This window comes from Anabrus simplex, chromosome 5, assembly GCF_040414725.1.
Source record: "Anabrus simplex isolate iqAnaSimp1 chromosome 5, ASM4041472v1, whole genome shotgun sequence".
NCBI lineage: Eukaryota > Metazoa > Arthropoda > Insecta > Orthoptera > Tettigoniidae > Anabrus > Anabrus simplex.
In genome coordinates, this window is record NC_090269.1 from 299,549,166 (window position 1) to 299,573,153 (window position 23,988).

At 37.2% G+C, this 23,988-nt stretch overlaps 1 protein-coding gene across 2 annotated transcripts in view; it reads left to right on the plus strand.

Moving 5' to 3' along the window:
- loco (locomotion defects) overlaps window positions 1–19,726 on the plus strand; it is a 308,467-nt gene extending 288,741 nt beyond the window's left edge. For both annotated transcript variants that reach the window (XM_067147469.2, XM_067147470.2), the window contains 2 exons: window positions 5,617–5,708; window positions 5,796–19,726. In XM_067147469.2, coding sequence (XP_067003570.2) covers window positions 5,617–5,708; window positions 5,796–6,506 — 803 coding nt within the window. In that variant the 3' untranslated portion in view covers window positions 6,507–19,726. The remainder of the gene's footprint in view (window positions 1–5,616; window positions 5,709–5,795) is intronic.
- Window positions 19,727–23,988: the final 4,262 nt, after the last annotated feature.

The following is a 23,988-nucleotide window of genomic DNA, read 5'->3' on the forward strand; positions in this document are numbered from 1 at the left end:
TTTACGGAAAGTTGCCGGGAAAACTCGAAGAGACCATATTAGAAACACCACAGTAAGAGATGAGCTTCAGCAAGAGCCAATAATGGATGTCATTGAGAGGAGAGGATTTGGCTGGATTGGTCACCTAGAAAGAATGGAAGATGAAAGGAAAGTGAAGCAGGTGTGGCGAGCCAGACCAACAGGAAGAAGAAGACGAGGGAGGCCACGGATTGAATGGGAGGAGTACATCTTGGGACTGATCAGGAAGCGAGGGAAGACCCTGGGCAAGATTCAGAGAATGGCGCACGACAGAAGAAACTTTAGTAAATGGCTGAAATGTCCTGACGCCTAACGGCACAAAGGGAAAGAAGAAGAAGATATTTCAATGTTATTTAATATTTCTGTGAAGAAGATTAAAGGATGTCTAAGGAATGTGCATCTGAGCATGCATTAAAGAAAATGAGGGAAGAGAAAGTGAATTTGAGGGAAATTATTGGGCATTTAATGAAGGACAGGAATAAAGGTTTTCCATCAATCAATGTACAGGATGCAGCAGATAGGCAAGATGGAGGAGAAGGAAGGAGAGAAGTCATGGAAGACACATGGGCTAATTTTTTAAGGAGTAGGAAAATGAGGGCTAAGGGTTCTCCTCAGGGAGCGATTTCAGTAGACATATCGGTATTAGTCACTGCAGGCAGAACTGCAGATGGAAGATGGGAAACAGGTAAGTGTTACAGAGGAGGGGCAAGGCAAGAGTAAAAGGAATGGTAGGATAACAAAATGAAGAGTAGAGGATAGGAAAAGGGAGGTGGAACAGGGTCACGAGAGGGAGAGAAGGGAGGAAGAAGAGTTTTTGCAGGCATCAGAGAATCACAATTTGAATTGAGGAAAGGTTCAACCTATTCAATAATACTTATGTTGTATAAGATGTTTACAACATGTTATTTATTGTTACTAGTACCGGTTTCGACACTTAGTGGTGTCATCAGCTAGAAGTTACAAAGTGGGCAGGGTACATAACATTACCCATTGTTCATTTCTCTAAATGTAAAAAATTGTTAACCATTTGTACTTTGCATTGCATGTATTATGTACACAGTTTTATGTTATGTACCCTGGCCACTTCAAATCAAATCAAATTCTCTTTATTTGCAAATGAGGTGTCTACCTCAGTGGCAAATGGTACACTAAAATACATTATTGTCAAGCACTGAATATTAAATTCACAAGAGGAGAAAATTTTCCTATAATACAATATTATACAATTTACACTAACAATTTTTTCTATTAAACACACAGCTCATCCTTAATAAATTTATATTGTTTACAAAATTCTACTTATAATATCTCCTGTACTACTTACAAATATAGTCAACTGATATACAGTATGTGGAATTACTTCAAATGATACTACACAACTGGTATGAGATTAAAATTTATATTGCATTTATGTACTTTATTTTTTTTTTTTTTTTATTTTTTTTTTTTTTTTACCCATTCTGGAACCTAAGTAGCGTAACGACCTGCTGCGTCTTAACCAGAGCCCATTTTGCCACCACTTTTCAGAGTTCCTGAAGGGCCTTCACAGCTACCGTAGCGGTCCCAGGGCCCTCGAAGTCCCCACTGTACTTCACCCCTACAGGCAGTCCCCTACTTTGGCTGTCCAAACTCCTTAGACTAGGGGATGGAATTAATTTATTCACACACATTTTTAAAATTTTATTTACAATAACCTGCACTGGTTGAATGACCTCTAACACTTCATTTATTTTCTCTATTGCTGTTTATTCTCTTCTTGAATATCTGTACAGATTTTGGAAAAGGATCAAACACTACCCATGGTAAACTGTTCCACTCCTTCAGACCCTTCCCAATGAATGAAAATTTACCCCAATCGCTTCTGCTAAAATTCCTTCTAATTTTATATTTGTGGTCAGTCCTGCCGATATAATTATTTTCCTCTCACGGATATCTCCCCATGCTTCTTCTCCTGTATAGGCACTATATAATCCTATTAGTCTAGTTTTCTCCCTTCTCTCACTTAAAGTTTCCCACCCAAGTTCCTTTAACATTTCTGATACACTACTCTTTCTCCTGAAATCCCCTGTTATAAATCTTGCTGCTTTCCTCTGCACACTATCTATTTCTTTTATTAGGTATTCTTGGTGAGGATCCCAAAACACTGTTTGCATATTCCAATAATGGACGAACCATACTCAAGTAACTATTCTTTTAATTCTTTGTTGCATCCTTTAAGTAGCCTCATTATGACATGTAATGATCTGTATGCTTTCCCAACAATGTCATCAACATGACCCTTCCAGTGCAAATTACATTCAAATCTCACACCTAAGTATTTGCACTTGCCATCTTTTGGGATAACTACCTCATCCAAAGTATATTCAAATTCAGTTTTAAAGCTCCTGTTTGTAAAAGTTGTAACAGTTGATTTGCCTCCATTAACCTTCATATTATTTTCTTCAACCCATTGTTGGATACTTTCAAGGTCCCTTTGTAATTCTAAACAATCCTCAATGTTGTTTATTTCCCTATAAACAATTATGTCATCTGCATACAATCTTATTTTTGATGTTATATTGTTCCCTAAATCATTTGCATATATTAAGAAAAGTAACGGACCGATTATACTACCCTGTGCAATTCCCTTCCAAACTTTCTCTTCCTGCGATACATTATTTCCTACTTTGACTTTCTGAACCCTTGAATTTAAAAATGTTTTTATTCAACGTGTAACCCTTACGTCCAATCCTATTCCCCTCCAATTTCTTTAATAATATTCCATGTTCCACTCTATCAAAGGCTTTGGAAAGATCTATGGCTATACAATCTAACTGACCTCCTGAATCCAACTGATCTGATATGTCCTGCTGAAATCCCACCAGTTGTGCCTCACAAGAAAATTTCTTTCTAAATCCATACTGGCTCCTCATGAACCAATTTTTATCATCACATATCCCTCTGATGTACTTTGATATTAAACTCTCCAGTATTTTACAAACTATACTGGTCAGGCTGATTGGTCTGTAGTTCTCTGGTTTCCTTTTATCACCCTTTCCTTTATAAATTGGTATTATTATAGATTCCTTCCATTCTTTTGGTATTACATTATTATTTATGACATAGTCAAAGAGAAATTTTAAATAAGGCACTATGTACCACCCCATTGTCTTTAATACCTCCCCAGTAATTTGATCACTTTCTGCTGCTTTTCCTTGCTGAAGCAGTTGAATTTCTCTGAGAATATCTTCATTTGTGAATGAGTAGCTGCTTGTTTCCCTCTGTCTCTCTCCCTCTCTATCTTCTGTTTCGGTTTCCAACTCCTGACAATCATCTACTGAATCTCTGAATTCCCTACTAAATAGGTTTGCTTTCTCAGTATCTGTTAAATATTGTTCACCCCCTTCTCCCACCATTGTAGGAATTTGGATTCCTTTTCCTTTTTGATTCCTGATATATGAATACAGCTTTTTCCATTTCTCTTTGTGGTCATTACCCTCTTGAAGTATGCCATTCATATAATTCTCTTTTGCTTCCTTTTTCACTCTATTCAGTTCCCTCATTAGCTGTTTTCTAGTTTCTGTACTCTCCCTACCCTCTTTGATTTTCTTGTTTACTATTCTACATTTTCTTTTTAATTTTCTTATTTCCCTTGTATAATAAACAGGGTCTGAGGTCATTTTACCCTTCTTCACAGGTACGAATCTATTCTCTCCTTCTCAAATGATTCCTTTAAATTTAGCCCAAAGTGTATCCACATTACTCCCTTCACTTATCCAACAACTGAATTGTGATTTAAGGTAAGTCCCAAATTCATCAACTTTAGTTTTTCTGTACAATTTCTTGTCTTGTGTAACCCTCTTATTAAGCCTTTTTGGTACGAGTCCTACATCCATTATTACAGCCTTATGGTCTCCTATTCCTTCAATTACCGGGCGAGTTGGCCGTGCGCGTAAAGGCGCGCGGCTGTGAGCTTGCATCCGGGAGATAGTAGGTTCGAATCCCACTATCGGCAGCCCTGAAAATGGTTTTCCGTGGTTTCCCATTTTCACACCAGGCAAATGCTGGGGCTGTTCCTTAATTAAGGCCACGGCCGCTTCCTTCCAACTCCTAGGCCTTTCCTATCCCATCGTCGCCATAAGACCTATCTGTGTCGGCGCGACGTAAAGCCCCTAGCAAAAAAATTCCTTCAATTACCTCAGTTTTAATAACCATTTCCCATGGTTTAGCCAAGAATACATCTAGTAAGTTATTGAGACGAGTCGGTTCTTGTACTACTTGTGTAAATCCTCCCTCCCAAATTAACTTATTTGCCAGTTTCTGTTCATGGACTTCACTTGCAGCTCCATTCCATTCAACTTCAGGCAAATTTAGATCTCCCCCAATTATTACCATATCATTATTATTGTTTTTATGAGTATAATCTATTATTTTCTCAAATATTTCCATGTCTCTTTCCTCTCTTCCAGGCCTGTATGTTCCTATAATTCCCACCTCCTTCATATTATCACAAACTAATTTTATCCCTAATATTTCATCCCTTTCATCGGTAAACCATTCATGTGAACAATAAGTTTCCTTCACCAGAATAAACACCCCACCCCCACCCCCCACCCTCCCTTTTTATCATCTCGGTCTCTACGATAGACTGTATACCCTTCTGGAAATACTTCTCTATTACCCACCCCTTCTCTCAACCACGATTCCACTCCTATCACCACATCAGTCTCATAAGATTCCATCAATGTACTGAATTTTAATTGTTTATTTACTACACTTTGACAGTTTACCAAGAGCAATCTCAGACCCCCTTTGTAACTTCTAGCTGATGATGACTTCACTAAGCGTCGAAATCAGTACTAGTAACAATAAATAACATGTTGTAAACATCTTATACGACTTACATAGTATTGAATAGGTTGAACCTTTCCTCAATTGAAATTGTGCATCTCAGTTCAATATAGAAAAATGAAGTTCTTAACTTATAATGGCATCAGAGAAGTTAATGGAGATCAAGAGAGAAGGCGATCGAACGAGGTGGAGTTGAGGCTCTGGTCATGGGTGACTCTATTGTTAGGCATGTGGGAAAAATGTAAGGAGGAAAGAGAACCAGGGTAGAGTGGTATCCAGGAATTAGGCTTCTTCTTTTTTTTTTTGCTAGTTGTTTAAAGGGCTAGCAGTGGGAAGGAAGCGGCCGTAACCTTAATTAAGGTACAGCCCCAGCATTTGCCTGGTGTGAAAATGGGAAACCACAGAAAACCACCTTCAGGGCTGCCGACAGTGGAATTCGAACCTACTATCTCCCAAATACTGGATACTGGCCGCACTTAAGCAACTGCAGCTATCGAGCTCGGTTTTCTACTTCCTAGCTTCATCAGAAGGGTGGGCATCAACACTCATTTACGGGCCATTTTCATGACAGATCTTCAATCTTGATGTGGGAACAAGTCCTTTTATGTTTCTATTTTTGTCCTTGTCTGCTGTTCCTGTTGCTCCCTTTTCTCACACTGACCTACCATTGTGTTTGTTTTATTGTGTGTGTTCCTCCTCCCCCCACTGTCGGACTTGATTTGACACTTGTTTGTTCCTTTCTGATACTTATATTATTCTACTTTTCAGAGCTCTATGAAGGCTTGAAACGTGCACAGAGGAGTCGACTGGAGGACCAGAGAGGAACAGAGATCAACTTTGAGTTACCAGACTTTTTAAAAGTGAGTTATCATGATTATTCTTTGTGTGGATTGATATATAGTTAATTCATTATTATAACCAATATCATGTTTTTGATTTGCTTTCAGGATAAGGAAAATGCTCCTCAAGTTGGAAAGAAAATACGAAAGGTCAGACGTGGAGAAGAGACATCTTCAAAGTTTTATGAACCCTCAGATTTAAATTCCCATTCTCAGGCAGTCGCTAGTAGTCAGGAAAGTTTAGTGTTGAATGCTGAGAGTTCGAAAAGTGGATATCGAGGAGATAAGGACTCCACTGCAACCCTTGTTTCTCGCTATTTGGACTCAAGTTTCAGTGCAGATGGTATAATTCCTAGCCCAAGGCAGGCTGAGGAATATTTTCTTGGTCGCCCTGCTTCTTCATTAGTGGACTACAATACAAATAGGGATGGTGTAAAGACTGTTGTTGCCCGGCCTATGAGTGAGAAAATTTTGAGTTCTAGTGCTTCCAAAAACAGTGAAAGTAGTAACGCAAATTCTTCACTCGACAATACTGTGATAGAATCGGGGCTCCTAAATGGTACCTTAACGTGTGATTCAGCTGATGATGTGGCATCAGTGCGTACTCGACAACTCAGTGACCCTCCACCACTTCCTCCAAAACCGAAACATTTACCTACTAAGGCATCTCTATGGGGAGCTAGTCATCCACCTGCATTCCGAGCTTCTGCAGAGAGCAGTACGAGATTTGTGCGTCCAAATGAGGTTAAACGGGATACTAGAACATGTCGAAGTCGTAGAGCTGTGTATTTGGACCAACCTAGTAGCAGCTTTGTGTGATTGGAAGACAGTGAAGAAATCACTTGACTATTTATTTAGCATTGAGCCAATCCAGTGCCAGTTGCAGTATTTCTTTAGAATTACCTGTATAAAAGTTTGTACTTGTGGACAGAAAAATGTATATTTACAATTATTGTATTGAATAAGGCTGAATGAAAATCTTTAAAAGTATTGGTAGTGGAAAGGTATAGGGTCTGAAAATGAAGTAAATATTTGATGGCAAGGATATGAGTTCAGTCCAGACTTCTAAGTATGACTGCCTCTTATTCTGGTTGTAAGCTGTGAAGGATGTAATTCCTTTAAAATTTTCCATTATAGACTCTGAACCATTGGTCTCCGTGTCACTAGGAATTCTTGCTATATGTGGAATATTTTATGGGATTATTAATTGAAAAGTAGGGGGTTGTGTTCAACAGTATTAATCTCTACCATATAATATTTTTGTTGTGAGTGCATTTTGTATTCTTTCATTATGCTTATGGTTGATTCACTTACACATATGCACAAATTGAAAACATCTTTTCTACTTTTTAATGTTCTTGCTGGCAGTATTACCATACATTAGTTATTAAAAAATTATATCATCATCCTTCAAACGGTTCTCTAGTAATAGAGAAGTAGGCTATTGATTTAACACTTCCTATTTTAAAGGCTTTTTAGTACTGGAATTTATTTCTGTATCCAAGTTGGAGGGATTTAGGAAACATTTTGTTTTTATATTGCCCTGAAATTCCTGGAACAGTTGTCAGTATGGTTAAAAGAAAATAATGCTGTGACATCATTGTGTGCTAATTTCTATCGGTATTTTGTTGATTGTAATGGTCAATTTTTGTAGTCTTTCCTGTCCCCAAAATATGTATATAAGAGTAATATATGAATTGCCCAGTGATGATGTTTTGTATGCTTGTTATTTAGGTTGCCTGAATCATGGAAGGACTTCAAAAATATTATGGCCTGTGGAATACATTTCTCTGTCCAGAAGTGTAGGTTTACTGACATACAGCCAAAAAGTATTGAATGTTTAATTTGATTCTGTATAATATGCCTTAGTCTTTTAAAGACAGTACTGATACCAAAAATGTAGTTATTGTGATGAACTATGTTATGTATTTCATTTGTGGTTCTCCTGTAAGAATAATCGTATGTCTTTGTTAGTATTTTGATTCTTCTTTTTTGAGGATAGCACTTCATTTAACTGTTTCAAAAAAATGCCTTAGTTAGGAAGCGCAAGTGTATAGTTGTAATATTTTTTCTAGATATCCATCATAACAAAAGTTTTACATAATGCCACAAACTGTTCGGAGAATACACTATTCTTCATGGACTGCTGTTAAATGAAGGATATGACTCTGTAATTTTCTTGAAGACCAAACAGAGTCAGCATCTGTGTCTCAGTTGCCTGGTAACAGGCAAAATAACATCTCTTAGAATGTGCAGGACTTATGGAAATAAAAATACATCTATCCAGGAAGGCAGTTCGACATCATCATGGCTGATGACAGTGCTAGAGCATATTGTGCACTGATAGTTTAGGCAGTATCTCAAGCACAGTTACATTGTGCTCATGAGACTGGTATCTGATGAAGTATGTCTGGCAAAGTACCTAACAAGGTCTTTTGTAATCCTACCTGTCCACATGAAAATATGCAGCAACGATGGAAGAACAGGTTAATATACGAATCTAAGAAAAAAAGTATTTTTAAAGTACTGAACAGACATATAACTGTGTCTGATGTGGAAGGAGAAAAGTGATCTGTGATTGAATATGTAAATTGTTTCTCTTACCCTTACATTTTATACATTTCTTTTTTTAAGGTATTTTTTTTACTTTCTTTCATTTTTGGAAAGTTTGCAGTTGAGTTTACTAATTTTGAATATGGTATTGTGCAAAACTTTTGTTGAGTTGGTAATGCATATGCATTTGGTTTTGGAGATGCATTTAAAGGAGCAGTCTGGTGTAAAATGGTACAAAGTTAAAAATAGAGGGCTTGAATGAAGGAACATAACTATATTTTCCAAATAAGAATCCGGTCATGCATTTGGGAGAAAAGTACCGATGTTACTTGTACCATTTGCTAGTTCAGCATCAAGCAGTAGTTTACTGCAGCTCCTAAATATATCGGTTGTGATTTCCCATTTTCACACAAAGCAAATGTTGATGCTGATGCTGTACTTTAATTGAGGCCACAGCTGCTATCTTCCGAATCCTAGCCCTATTCCATCCTTGTCGCCGAAAACCTTCAGTGTGTTAGTGCAATGTTAAACCACTAGAAAAGAAAAGAAAGAAAAAAAGGCAATAGTTGTAACATGCCTCAGCATTGTGTGTTTGGTTGCAATTCTGATGCTAGAAAAAGCCAACGGAAAGACAGATATTTGTTTCCAAATCATAAAGTCACCCAAATGATTAAAATCCCAGGAAATTTAAATAGCTAGAAAGCACTTTAAACCTTCTGAAAAATGTTATTGTGTTAAAAAATACTTCGTAATGGACTTACGAGAATTTTGTAAAGCAAGTTGTAATGAAGTATTGTAAAAATATTAATGCTGCATTGAAAAGAACAGTGTGGACACTCTATCTGAAAGGCAAACCTTCAGACTTGTTAAAATCTAAACATAGTTTCCAGTACTTTTCTGAGAAAAAAATATTGTTGCAGAGGCAACCTGGTACAAGTAAGGATACTCTCGAAACGGTAACAGATATTGCATAAACTACTCCGGATGTATGGAGAATAATAAATCAATTCAATGCTAGATGGGTGGGGAAATTTTCCATACCAGAGAGGACAGAAGAGAAAATGGGCCATCAGACCTGGTTACATCTTTCTGAATTAAGACTGGAGAAATGGCGGATAATATGTGATAAAGATGAGAGGAGTAATGCGTTTATTAATTACGGTACTTTCTTTACACTATGTAAGTACTCCTGCTGCTAGCCCACGTCACCAAGACATTAATCTTTTATGACTTCTCACTCGCCAACTAAGCTGCATAAAATCTCCTGACTTCTAAAACACCACAGAATGTCAGTATTATTGTGAATGAACTGAAACCATATTGTTTTAAACCCAAACTATACAGTCAAATAGTGATGAGGAATTGCCATTCTGTACAGAAATTGTTGTATTGGACAGAAGCAGTAGTATATTCATCAGCAAAGAAAGTGAAACACTGTGTTTCAGACAAAATGTAATGTTAGTCCACTTGAAACCTGGTAAAAATAACATTTTATGACATTACAACAGTATGGCAGTGCAGTTTAAAGTAAATAGTCCATTTGAAAAGTTTCACCAATACGAATCTGGAAATGTTGAAACATCTCTGGTTTGTTCCATAAGCAGTCCATTTATCCACATTTTTAACACATTTCCATTGCCTCGGTAATGGATATTACCACTTCTAGCCTCAGTTAAAGCTGTGATTCGATCAGGCATGCATCTTGAATGTTCTCTTGTTGTATGAGCTCCCATTCTACCTGGAGTGTAGCCCGAAGTTGAGCCAGTGTGTCAAGGGAATGACGCCTAGCATGTCTCCCAAGTATACCCCAGACATGCACTATTGGGTTTAGGTCGGGACTACGAGCAGGCCACAGCATGTGCTGAATTCCAACATCAACTAGGTACTCATGTACACAAAGTGGCAATGTGTCGGCGAGCACTGTCGTGCATCAGGATAAAGTTCTCGCCGACGACTGGTGCAAAAGGCACCACATGATCTACTAACATCTACCTTAATGTATCAGTGGGCTGTCAGACTTCCATTTTCAATGAACACAAGTTCTGTGCGTGCACCAGTGGTAATCCCAGCCCAGACCATCACAGAGCCTCCATTGAACAGTGTCCTTGCAGAGAAAGTACAGTGTGAATAACATTCCCCGGACCTTCTTCATATTCTCTACCTTCCATCTGATGCCCTCAAACAGAATATGGATTCATCCGTAAACAGCACTGAGCTCTACTGCTCCACAGTCCAGTTTCGATGGGCTTTGGCTAATTGCATCTGAGAGGCACGGTGCTCACATGGAAGCAGAGGTCCTGTGGCGAGCCTCTTGGACTTCTACTTCATACAACCTCCTTCTTACTGTCCTTTCGTTGATGTTTGTGACCTGTACTTGCTGCAAACGATTTCCGGCCTCCATAGCTGTTACATAAAAAGAACATTTTTAAGCCCATAATGCCAACTGTAACAAGTGTTATGGTTCCTTTTTACAATACCAAATTAATTTATTCCTTATAATGTTATCCTCATAAGGAATAAATCAATTTGATATTGTAAAGGTAGGATTTCATAAAAAGGAACCGTAACACTTGTCCACAGCTGTTATGTGTTAAGCACGAAGAACTTGCATTACGAGAAAGCAATCATTGCACTCAGTAGTGCTTCTCCTACAACCAGAACCTGGCCTGCTGATATAGATATTGTCCTCTCTGTACCTTTTAACACTTCTGTACACGTTAGAACAAGGCGTGCCTATAACATCTGCTACATAGTGTATACTGCACCCAACCTCCACTAATACCACAGCCCTTGCTGAGTTTTCAGGTGAAAGAGTCATTGCGATCAGACTTAGAAATGAGACTAACTGTTGTAGACAAACCGTAAACTCCACAAAAATACGTGGCACTAGAATTCACAGCAATAAACCTTAAAAGACAGCTGTTTGTAGTTATTCTTGTCCAAAGGCAGGAAACAGCAATATTGGTGTTATGATTGTCACATTCAATAACGTTTTTCAAGTGGGCTAATTAACTTATGACATAATGCCATATTGTTGTAATCTCATAACATTTAATTTTTAAAAGGTTTCATATAGACTAACATTAAATTTGGTCAAAAATACATAGTGTTTTGTTGGTGAGTGTATTTCATGATGTAAATATGAAATTTGTATTCCTTTGTCAACTGACATCGAAAGCGTGTATTGGCATTAGTTCCAAAATATAAACGAAGTATGGGATGTGTAACTGTTCTTCGTTCATTTGATAACCTAATTCTTAAAAAAAAATAGGTTCATAGAAGGAAACCATAATTTAATTTCATTGATTGCATAATGTTAAAAACATTTAAGCTCATTAAGTCTTTAGGCTTTTCCAGTCGTGAAATTACCAGCGTTTCGCACCAGTGTAGCAGTGGGCTCATCAGTTGGAATGCTACACCTTTTCAAGGCGCTGGCGCTAAAGCCTAAAGACTTAATGAGCTTAAATGTTTTTAACCTAATTCTTAATACACAAGAGCCTCCGTGGCTCAGACGGCAGCGCGTCGGCCTCTCACCGCTGGATACCATGGTTCAAATCCCGGTCACTCCATGTGAGATTTGTGCTGGACAAAGCGGAGGCGGGACAAGTTTTTCTCCGGGTACTCCGGTTTTCCCTGTCATCTTTCATTCCAGCAACACTCTCCATTCTCATTTCATAGCATCTATCAGTCATTAACAAATCACTTTGGGAGTGGCGACCCCATCGTACTAATAGTCTATATCTGCTTCATTCATTCCATCCCTGACCCGGTCAATGACTGGAAAACAGGTTGTAGGTTTTCATTTTTCTTAATACACAGGTTATCAACACATAGTCAGCCAGGCATTTAAATGGCCTTCAATTTCCGCCATTTATCACTTTTGCAAGTAATTTATCGCCCCTGAAATAAAATGTCTATAACTTGGAAACTAGTAGAAACAAACAAATGGAAACTTGAAACATACCTTTAATACACTTTAAGGGTGTGGTATCTGGAGTAACAGTCACCGGGATGTGGAGGTACCTTGCGGTCTGAGCAGTAGAATGTGGTTCCGTTTCTCCTGATTTTCTTCTTGGCACACACTCTACACTGCCTGATAAGGGAGTTCTTCTTTTTACTATCATGTAGTTTCACCAACTTGTGGCTCGACATATTCTCATTCAGTCTGGACACTGGATCTTTCCTTGATGCCCTCTTGAGATAGTCATCTCACTGTCCTGATGGTCCTTCTGTGGGTGATGTAATAACTTCTATTGTTCCAGATTCATTAGTCTGTAGCTTGCTCTTCTTCTGGTGCAGTTGAATCAAGAAGTTCTTCTATCACATTCTGAATAAAATCAAGAAGTTTGGTTCTAGGATTTTGAAGTTTATGTAATGCATGTGCATTGGAAATTGAACACATTAATAAATACATGAAAACTTTTTTGGTTCATTTCTTTGATTTCCTAATGAACGGGTAGTAAGCCAAGTGTTAGTCAGCATTTTCCACCCTGTGCATATGACAGTTATAATCAATGGTAGTTTCTGCTTTCATCAGCAACTTACCGCTCCAGGTTATGGTGTCTGCCATTTGTCCTGTGTGGAGTGTTGAAATCATGTTCACAACATGCTTGTCTTTCCAAGACTGCATGCGGATGTCTTTATGCCGCTTGAAATAGGTTTCTCCTGGTTTTTGTATTTTGAAAACTAACTAGTTTCTTTGGCAATCGACGGTTTTGCCTAATGGTGCCAGCAACACTGAACTTCCTTAGTAACAGTACCTGGGTTAGTTTGACACTTCTAAAAATTGATTCCATCATAAATTTGAAAGTCACAAATATATCCTGTGGCACTTTCACACAACAGCCAAATCATAATACCATACGTACTTAGTTTGCCTGGATTGTATACCTGAAATGACAAACGTCCACACCATGCCAACATTCCTTCATCAAGTGCTAATTTCTGCCTTTGGGTATACACAGTCCTATAGAGATTAAAAAATGGTCCATGAGTAACCCAGTTTATACAGCCTTTCTTAGTTATTGCCTTGTGTTTTATTATTCTTGAAATGAAAGAATTTAGAAATCAGTTCATATCTGTTCCTTGAACATTGTAGCACCGAGCTCGATAGCTGCAGTCGCTTAAGTGCGGCCAGTCTCCAGTATTCGGGAGATAGTAGGTTCGAACCCCACTGTCGGCAGCCCTGAAAATGGTTTTCCGTGGTTTCCCATTTTCACACCAGGCAAATGCTGGGGCTGTACCTTAATTAAGGCCACAGCCGCTTCCTTCCCACTCCTAGCCCTTTCCTGTCCCATCGTCGCCGTAAGACCTATATGTGTCGGTGCGACGTAAAACAACTAGCAAAAAAAAAAAAAGTAGCATTGAAAACTGGGGTGGCAGTAATCTGTCGAGTTGGCCAGTGCATAGATAATTGTGTTTTTTTATTACATTGAGCATGTTTTGTCATTGGCCTAGGAGTGTTACTTGGGAATTGATCAGCATACAAGTTCATTTGTACAGAAAGCAGTAAAATAAAGTTGTCTGTAATGAAAGCATTGAAATAATCCATGCATGAAGATGTGTTTGAAAATGGGTATTTTATTCCACTATCACCTGTAAATTGTACATAGTTAGGCCTACCGTCAACATCTTACCCCTCATTTTGTTGTATTGCAGCTGGTACATGTGGGGAGCATGTGGCTACTCCAACGTCATCAAAATAACTAACACTGCTGTTGTTCCTTACAACACTTAATGCATCTTCATCAGTTAACTCACTATTGCTTGCTAATTCATCTCGTTCTGAATCACTATTGGACCGAGCTCGATAGCTGCAGTCGCTTAAATTCAGCCAGTATTCAGTATTCGGGAGATAGTGGGTTCGAACCCCACTGTCGGCAGCCATGAAGATGGTTTTCTGTGGCTTCCCATTTTCACACCAGGCAAATGCTGGGACTGTACCTTAATTAAGGCCACGGCTGCTTCCTTCCCATTCCTAGCCCTTTCCTGTTCCATTGGCGCCATAAGACCTATTTGTGTCGGTGCGACATAAAGCAACTTACATCGGTGTAAATATCACCTAAAATATCAATTCTGTCAAACCTTTTACATTGAAAGCTGCCATTGCAGCATACTGCGAGACAGCTGGAATTCAAAGATAAGGTACTTTCAATGTTTTGAATATATTGCAATGAACGAGTTATGAATTGAATCCCCAAAGGATAAATAACAGCCCGTGAACAGCAATTAGCCAGCGAATGCCATCTGTTGATGAAATAGCAAAATATTTCAACCAGCACGCCAACATGACTTAGGTCGCATTTGGCTCTTTGTAAGCATTTTGTGAACATGACCTAGGTTGTGTTTTGCAGTCAATGAGTTAATAGAAAATGACACAACTTAGCTGTAAAAATGAACCATTCTAAAAATGAAGAGTTGCAACCCAGGAAGAATAGAAACAAGAACAACAGCTGAACAATTAATGAAATAAACATTAGCTGAAAGAGTTCATACAGATTGAAATATATGTATTTATATTCTAAATATTGAATGGTGGAAAATGTATTTTATTCCTTTTAAAGGAATAATTATTTTATTATTCAAAGTCAGCACAGAACCTACATGGTATTCATCAGTATTAACCCTGGAAGATATGGAGATTCTTAGCATATAAACAGTTTGTAAGTTGGATTAACTCATGGACTGCAACTGGTCGTAAACATCATGTTGTTATACATCATGTACAGTGAATCGGATAAGAAAAAAATTCCCTGAATCTGATTAAATTTATCAAAGATTTGAGCTGCTGAGGAAGTTCTACTGGCCTAAAGTGCTGTTTATTTTGTAAAAATTATTAATAATATTATGCATATAAGTTACTGTATTGGTAGAATTTCTTCAGCCATTCATATATGATTTTAACACTTAAATGTATGTATAAATACCTCTACTACGTGTACAGTTGACAGTAAGCGGAGTGACGTCATGTGTATTTTTTTCAAGCTCTGTATTTCAGTTTCTTGTAATCGCATCATATTTGGACAAAAAGCCGACATTTATAAAAAGAAACTTCCCACCTTTTTAAGGCAATCTCACTAACAAGTGATTTTAGACCAGACTGCTCCCTTAAACTCACAGGGAAAATGATGACAATCATATACATTCTCATTAAGAAAATAGAGCTGTTATTAAAATGAGTTAAATACTAGAAAGCAAAGAAATTTTCTAAGAGAAAAATTCAGCAGGTCTAGTATTGCATAGCTAATTTGCTGAATGGTTCTTTGTTTTGTTCTATTGACATTAATTGTCCAACATTTTGTATAGTCAGCAGCTCGGATGGTTGAGCCCAACTTCTTGAGCCCAGAATAGCAGATTTGATTCTGGCTCAGTCTGGTTGTACTTCAAGGTGTTCAAATACAAACATCATCCCTATATATTTACTGGCATGTGTGAAAGATCTCTTGTGGAACATTTCCAGCACTCCAGTGTCTCTGAAAAATGTAAAAATAGTTAGTGGGATGTAAATCTAATATAATTTTTTCTTTTTGTGCTACTGTATTTCCTCGCAGAAGGTTAGTGTCCACCATGGAGCAATTTCTCCTATTTTGTGTTCCTTGTATTTGAGTTACCATTTTGTTGGTGAACTGCTGTTGGAGGTTCTGCATCCAGGATGATGATGCTACTACTACTACTACTACTACTACTACTACTACTACTACTACTACTGCTGCTACTACTACTACTACTACTACTACTACTACTACTACTACTTAATGGAGTGAGATGGAAAATATGATGAAAGTCCTCTGCTACCCAAAACATGCTACGGCTTGAAGTCAATCATTACATGCTTGCAGGTCCACTAGCAACCTAAAACATTATATATTATATTAACATTTAAAACTACAGCACTGTCAACAAGATTTCCTGCATAAGGTGATTATAATTGCAAAGGAAAATATCGAAGTAAGTTTCCTGTAGCAAAGAATGCAGGTCCCAAAATTTTAAAATCCAGTGTTCTATCACTTTGTGCCATCAAGTTGAAATGTGTTGCCTTTTCAAAATACCAGCTAGTATACAGTTGAGTTACCCCTCTTTTAGGCACAATGCAGTGAGAGTGCTAGGGAATATATTAAATATGCCTGTAGGCATTTTAAATCGAAAGTGTTTGCGTGATGAAACCAAAACTTCTTTTTCACAGACTGCATATATCAGTATCAAAGAATACACGCTCCTCATTAGAAAAATCTAGGCTTTCGCCTTTGTGTGCCTGTCAGTGTGATCTTGAGAATGTACCATTCTAACTGATAAGACCACTGATGCTAAACTCTGGATTTTTAGATTGAAGAAGCCTGTATTTTTTAATATTGATTTACTCAAATTTTTTATTTTGAAGTTTTCAACTTTTCTCGTAGATTAGATTTCATACTAATGCATGTGGTTGCCACCCATCCCGTATTGCACGGGACGTCCCATATTTCAAGCAGAAATGACGTGTCCCATATTATCTGATGACCTTTAATTCTAAATAATCAAATTTAATAAATTGTGTAGGCTTACCAGTAATCTTTGGCAGAACTTTGTAAGATCTTCGATCCATGCAAAGTTCACACACTTCACTATGAAGGTCAGTTCTCTTGCAGTTTGGTTCCAGTAGTGCACTCGGACCAAGAGTTTGTTTTCGGTTCTGGTTCCCTGGTCTTTCCTGGTATCAACCCTATGTGGAGGGACATAATCACCATTATGTTTCCCTGTGGTGGTTGGCAGTTTCATGTGTAGTGTGTGTATGAAGAGAAGTGTGCTGGGACCAAATATCCAGTCCCCAAGTCGAAGGAATTAAACAAATGCGGTTAAAGTCCCTGACCTGGACAGGAATCAAACCCAGGACCCTAAAGAGTGAACTTATGTTTTTAACAAATTTGAAAATGTTATGTCAATAATTCACTCATCCCAGGGAAAAACCAGAGAGGTAATTTTTTTTAATGTTTCCAGTAATGCTCTCTACCTTTTGTCACTAACAAGATAAGTTGTTTCATCATAATACTGAAGAAATAGCCAAATTTTAGTTCTAGATTATTCAAGAATACAAAAGAGTCACTGGTAAGAACCAGTTAAGTTGAGTTATCTTGTTAATATTCTGAATATTGTTAATAAAAGTGGCTTCAACCAGATAAGTCAGTTTGTCTTGTGTGTAGTGTATTTTCTGTTGGTATTGTGGACATGGACATTATTGTCTTGTAAATGATTTATTGGTTGTGAATTTCCACAGCTGCCTTTGTTAAAGAGAGCCGTTAAATCTTACTAGCTAATAATTACACAAATGTGATTTACACCACTTTGGTTTTGACTGGTCAACAACAGAAAATAATGCGTGGTCAATATAGGACATCACTTTCATTCAAGATTCAAAGCAGATACTTCATTAATATTTTGAATTAAACAAAATTGAACCAGAACCATTATTTAAAAAGCTATTTCATATAATGCAGAATGGTGTGATAACATTTGATGAATCTGAGATTTCATATTGTTTAAAAGCAAAAATAAAATAAAAATGCTTCCCCTGAGAACTATAACTTTTTTGTCTTATCTTCTTATTCCTTGGGATGAGTGAATTCCGTACCATGACAAAATCTTATGATGATGATATAAAGGCATCAAAGTGAAATAGCAAACGCACCTGGAAGAAGTAAGGTAATTTAATCCTGTTCTTACATCTGCAGTGTCCAGTAACATCTCCCATGATGTGTTCTCCTTCAAACTCTTTTACATTATTTAGATGTTGAATGTTTCACTCATGCTATGGCGTACTAATCATGGTGACTAAATTGAAAGCACCTTGGCTCAGGAGGAAGTGTTCATTACCGGTAGGTAGTAAGTATTAATCGTATCAGCCTAGGAGTTAAGATTATCTATGACTGTTTCATTTCATGATATTGTTGATATGATTGATGCATCATTTTCCCATGTTAGACCATACCTACAATGCAGGTAGTTGTTTTGTATCTTCAAGTGTACTTTTTATATGAAAATTGTAAGGCAAAGCCAAATTCTTGGTGCTTTAGTATTTCTGAGGTAACTATTGTTTAGACATAGCTCAAGTCTAATTAAGCGTGACAGTTAAAACTACAAATGGGAGCTCTAGAGAAAGTAAGCAGGGGATAATTTTTTGGCCTTGTCATGCTATTTGGTGAGTGGAATAGTGTTAGTCTTCCAAGGTGGAATACTTCATAATGTTTTCGTGTATTCTTCATTTTGTAGGTAATATAATCGAAGAATTATTTAACAACTATTAAAATGTTTCTTAGTTACAGTTGCATATGCTACCAGAAAAGAATCATGATTTTATCCCTACAGGACCCCATGAATAATTTCATTGATACATAATGTACTCCCCTCCATTAGAATTGCATTGCCTCCATTCAAGGCATTATGTACGTAATGTACATTATCTTGCCCGTTAATATTAAAGGCAGAATGGCTAGAATATAAAAAGTTTTCTTTGATAATGGCCTTTCTTCTTCTTGCCCCCCCTTCCTGCTATTGTTCTCTTAACAACGTTTTAATGAGATTGTCCCTGATTTATTCCTGTTACCTCAAGTTTATGAAAATTATATCAACTCAGCTTTTGCTCCCTAGCATAAAAGTTGATCTGAAAACTGAGTGATGTAAGGATAATATGGTCTGAAAACATCCTTGCTGCTCACTGCATTAAGTGGGCTTCACCGTGATCCAGTTATTCTCTTTAGACTGTAATCCTGGGTAAATGTATGAGTAATTACTTGAAATGGTCTTATCTCCTCCAAATTTTCGTCTTGGTATTAAAGGGTCTCAAGATCCTTTTCTGGAAACTTCATTTTATCTTTGGAAGTACATATTTTCATACCATTCTGCCTACAATTCTGTGCAAAATCCTTGGTGTTATAATGCAGGATTTTAGACAGTCTGCCATTATAAGTTAGAGATCAGCCCATACCCAGTTGTTAACTAGATTTCCACCTTATAGAATCACTCTGTTAATTTTATTTATATAGCTGAGCTGTCCTTTTTTATTTTTTATTTCACACTTTGAAAAAATATTAACCAACAGAACAAATCTGTTAGCCATTAATGGTATGATGGAATGTTTGCTCAAATTCAGCTCTGAAGGGATGTGGTCCTCTTGCCCCTCTGAGAGAGAATCCTGTTTTTGCAGTAGTCTGCATATTCCATGAACAGTATTCTTGCCAGTTGTAGTTGAATTTTAGGGATAATTTTAATGTTAGATTGAGTCTATTGGACTCCTGCTTACCATCTCCTTAACTCCCATTTACAACTTACAGGGACCAAACAATAAACAGCTTTTTATTGGTTTTATGAGAGAACTAATTTTTTAAAGAAATAATTGTGATGTAATATTTTGCTGTTAATATAAGGGAGAGTGGGTATTAAAAGTGTATTATAAAATTATATGATATATATTCAGTTGTAATAAAGATATTTATTACTATTCTGTTATTCTCCAATTGACCTTGTATTTTAAAGTTTTGTTACTGTTCAACTTTCCTTATGCATGATCCTGATACATACTGTGCGTGGACATTTTAATGAGCTCTCAAAGCTGACTTTACAAAAGAAAATTTAATATGTCCTCCTATTCAATACATAACATAACTCCATCATTAGATGGAGTATAAGTCAAACATGTTTCGACTCGTTAGAGTCATCTTCAGTGAAAAAACGGGGTTAAAGTTATTTACATAATAGAAGCTAAAAATGTGCCAAAAACATAATGAAGGAACAAATGAAAAAGAAAAGAGACATTATGGAAAATAAAAAACAATTCAATATATACACATCTCCAGCATTAGATGGAGTAACAAACAACTCGCTTGAGACATCTTCAGTGAAAAAAAGTTAGCATTATTACATAATTGAAGCAAAAAGGTGTGTTAAAACCCATGAAGAAAAGAACGAAAACAAATGAGATAAGAAAGAAAACGAACAATAAGTTTTTTTAGTGAGGTTGTGGACCTAATAGTCCTAAAATTTGCAGTGTGATTTAATCAAAAACAGGGTGAAATCACTGTCAAAAATTCAGAATTGACAGTCCGTCTTTGTAGAGTCACTATCACCACGAATAGTTAAGGGGAAGCAAAAAACTTGAGAGTCCAAGTTTGAGAGGAAACACGCGCCAGGCGAAATGCATGAGACACGCTGGAAAACCTCCAATGAATTTCAAATTTTGGAATAGTAGCACTCTCGAAAGGCCTGATCTTCTCAATTTCAGCAGTCCCGCTGTCAGTGATCGTTTCTAGTGTTGGCCAGGTGTGCTTGCCCTCTTCTAAATAGTCAGGAAGGCAGCAAAAAAATCGAGAAGCTGTGTTAGAGAATATAACAGAAGCATGGCAAACAGTATGTGACTATAGTGGAAACATTCAATGTAGTCCCAATCTGTAATGGAAAAAAATGTGGTTGTATGAGAAACTTGTGCTGATAAGTAAAAAATGAAAAATAAGTGCGAAGAAACTTTTAAACTTACTTATTAATTTAAATCTAAGAATTTCATTTTTGTCCGTATTGAACTGAGAATGGAAGATAGAAAACTTAAAAGGGTCCACCTTTTCAATACATTTTTGTTTCCTACTTATTAATTGGCAGTGTGTGTGGATTGAAAATGAGTTTGGAGTTGGTGTGGGAGGTTCTAAACGCTATCTTAATGTTGTGTTTTTTAAATATATTAGAAATTTGGCCGAACATCGCAGCGCTCTCAAATATAATAGTTTTTCAGCTATGAGTGAACGTCATAAAGAGTCCAGTTAGAAATACACATCAATAGATAAAGGTCTTAAGATCTTGCATTATGAGCAAAAAGGCACCTTGCTCAACGTTCTTGAGAGCATCCACATCAATTTAGATCAGTTTATGAACTCCTCTCATAATTTAAATGAAATAAACAAAAAAGAGAACATTCTTCTTGAAACATTCATTCCATATATAGATATTTGAACTCCGGAGTTTACAAATTAGAATGCCAATCCTGTAATTCCAGCTATGTTGGTCAAAAAGGCCACAATTTTGTCATAAGATATGCTGTCATGATCCTAAGGATTTGGCACGCTAAGGACTGGGTTCGGATTTTTTCGGGACTATTATTAAATAATAACAAGACCAACTTCCCACTCAGACACAATTCCCTTCACCTGTATTATCTTAAATAGGCACACACTGTACATTTACAAATATACAATTAAGAACTTTGAAATCTTTGCACAAGTACATTTACAACTCTTGATTAGTTAGTATCTCCCAAAGTCCTTGACTAACAAGTTTATGTACACTCTGCAATACAATAAGATCAAACTCTGTGAAACTTGGTACTTACTTATTGTGTCCGAAGACTTCTTCCATCCGCGCCGGTCTTCTTTTTTGACTTCTTCCCTGCGCCCGAGATAGCGTAGTCGCGTTGAGTGATGCGAAGTTTAGTTAAAGTGGACGTGTAACTTCAGCCCTTGAACTCCGTCGTCAATTAGAATAGTCTATCTTCCAATAGTTCTGACTACAACGTTAAGTTTACTGATATTACTCGGTCTTCCTGGCAAACTGTTTGATGATCGTTTCCAGTCTTTAGGCTCACAGCTACGACAAGTAACTTAGTCGTTGCGGCTATAGCAACTTGCTATCTATGATGTACGCAGTGATACCTTCACTGATTCGCGTAACCCTTTACAGTATCTGGTCTGTTTACCTAACCATATTTAACTGGTTTTCCAGCTCACTGCCACACACATAACCTACAAATTCTGTACTGTTCTGGGTCACAGCCTCACATACGCTGCTTGCACGGAAGCTGGCTAGATTCTCCCTTTGTGGCGCACAGCCACACACATGTTGTTTGCACAGTAGTCAGACAGGTTCTCCCCGATCTGTCGAAGTATCATTCCCTATATTTTACATTCAAAGTTTCTCGAAGCTTTTCCCCTCTACTTTTCCAGAAGTCTGTCATTTTTAAGTCTGATTGGTTCACGTGTTCCTACTACTAACCGATGGGGGATTGTCATGGAATCTACTCGAATGACTGGCTTCTTACTGCGTCAGAAATTCTACACAACACTTCCTTCTACAGGCTTCCAGAAACCCTTTCAGAACTTTCTATTGCATTTTCAGTTTTACACTAATGCTGTGTTGTCGGCTATATCATAACATAACACATGCACTAACTTGTGTTGCATCAGCTTGCTTCAAGTAAAACTTGTATGAAAAATTATGCTTTAAACACCACCTGGAGATCATTGGAAACAATCATTGATAGCGGGACCCCTGAAATTGAGAAGATCAGGCCGTTCGAGAGTGCTACTATTCCAAAATTTGAAATTCATTGGCGGTTTTCCATCGTGTCGCATGTATTTCGCCTGGCACGTGTTTCCTCTCAAGCTTGGATTCTCAAGTTTTTCGCTCCCCCTTAACTATTCGTGGTGATGGTGACTCTACAAAGATGGACTGTCAATTCTGAATTTTTGACACGGTGATTTCGTCCTGTTTTTGATTATATTATGCTGCATTTTTGGACTATTAAGTCCACAACCTCACTAAAAACACTTCTTGTTCGTTTTCTGTCTTATCTCATTTGTTTTTGTTCTTTTCGTTGTGGATTTTAACACACGTTTTAGCTTCAGTTATGTTAAAATGTTTACCTTTTTTCACTGAAGATGTCTCAAGCGAGTTGTTTGTTGCTCCATCTAATGATGGAGATGTGTATATATTGAATTGTGTTTTTTTTTTTTCCATCATGTCTCTTTTCTTTTTTATTTGTTCCTTCATTATGTATTTGACACATTTTTAGCTTCTATTACATAAATAACTGTAACCCCCTTTTTTCACTGAAGATGCCTCAAACAAGTTGAAACATGTTTGACTTTTACTCCATCCAATCATAGATTTATGTTATGTATTGAATAGGAGGACACATTAAGTTTTCGTTTGTAAAGTGATAACTGTCAATACAGAATGGTTCAAATATCTTGTAATCTCAAAGGTGAGGTGGTGCGAAGAGAAAAAACGAAGTTGACGCCATACCTAGGGCAGTGGTGCCAACTGTAGTACGTAAACTCACTGAAAAACTTCATAAATTAGCAATCAAAACAAAATTAAGAAAAATGACTGTTGGGAAACAATTAAAGCAAACATTATTATGATTGTTTTGGGCACAACTGTGATCTAATAATAAAACTTTAAAATACCAGAACTTAGTCGCTAACATCCATGTAAGTGTCATCAGAGACCAAATAATCTTCTGGATCAGATTCATCACTCATATTGACAATCAGGCCATAGCGTTTAGAAGAGAAAGTGTGATCACTTTTCCGAGTGCCCGTACCCTTGCCATTGTCTGCTGTAGGCTCGATGGTGACTGGCCAAAACTGTAGCGTTGCGGTTGCTACCTGATTTAGATGGTAATACACTACCTCATATTAAACTCAAAAGTTTACTTTATTTTTGAATCTTTGCAAGTATTCAAGTGACATTGTAAAGTGTATTTTCGTGAGTACATTCTTACTGCTGTGACTGAGACATGCCTTGTTGTTTTGTAACAGATTGTAAATCAGGTTAAAAGGGCAATGATGGGGTAAGACATTTCTTTTTTGCCACCCAAAATTAGTAGCATGTTTTTGAATTAGACAAATGCTTTCTCCAGAAGAGAGAAATCTCACTGCGAAGTTCTAAGTTATGTCCATTTTCATGATAAGTACATTATTAAGGTTGATAAACTTGTGATTAATGGCAAAGA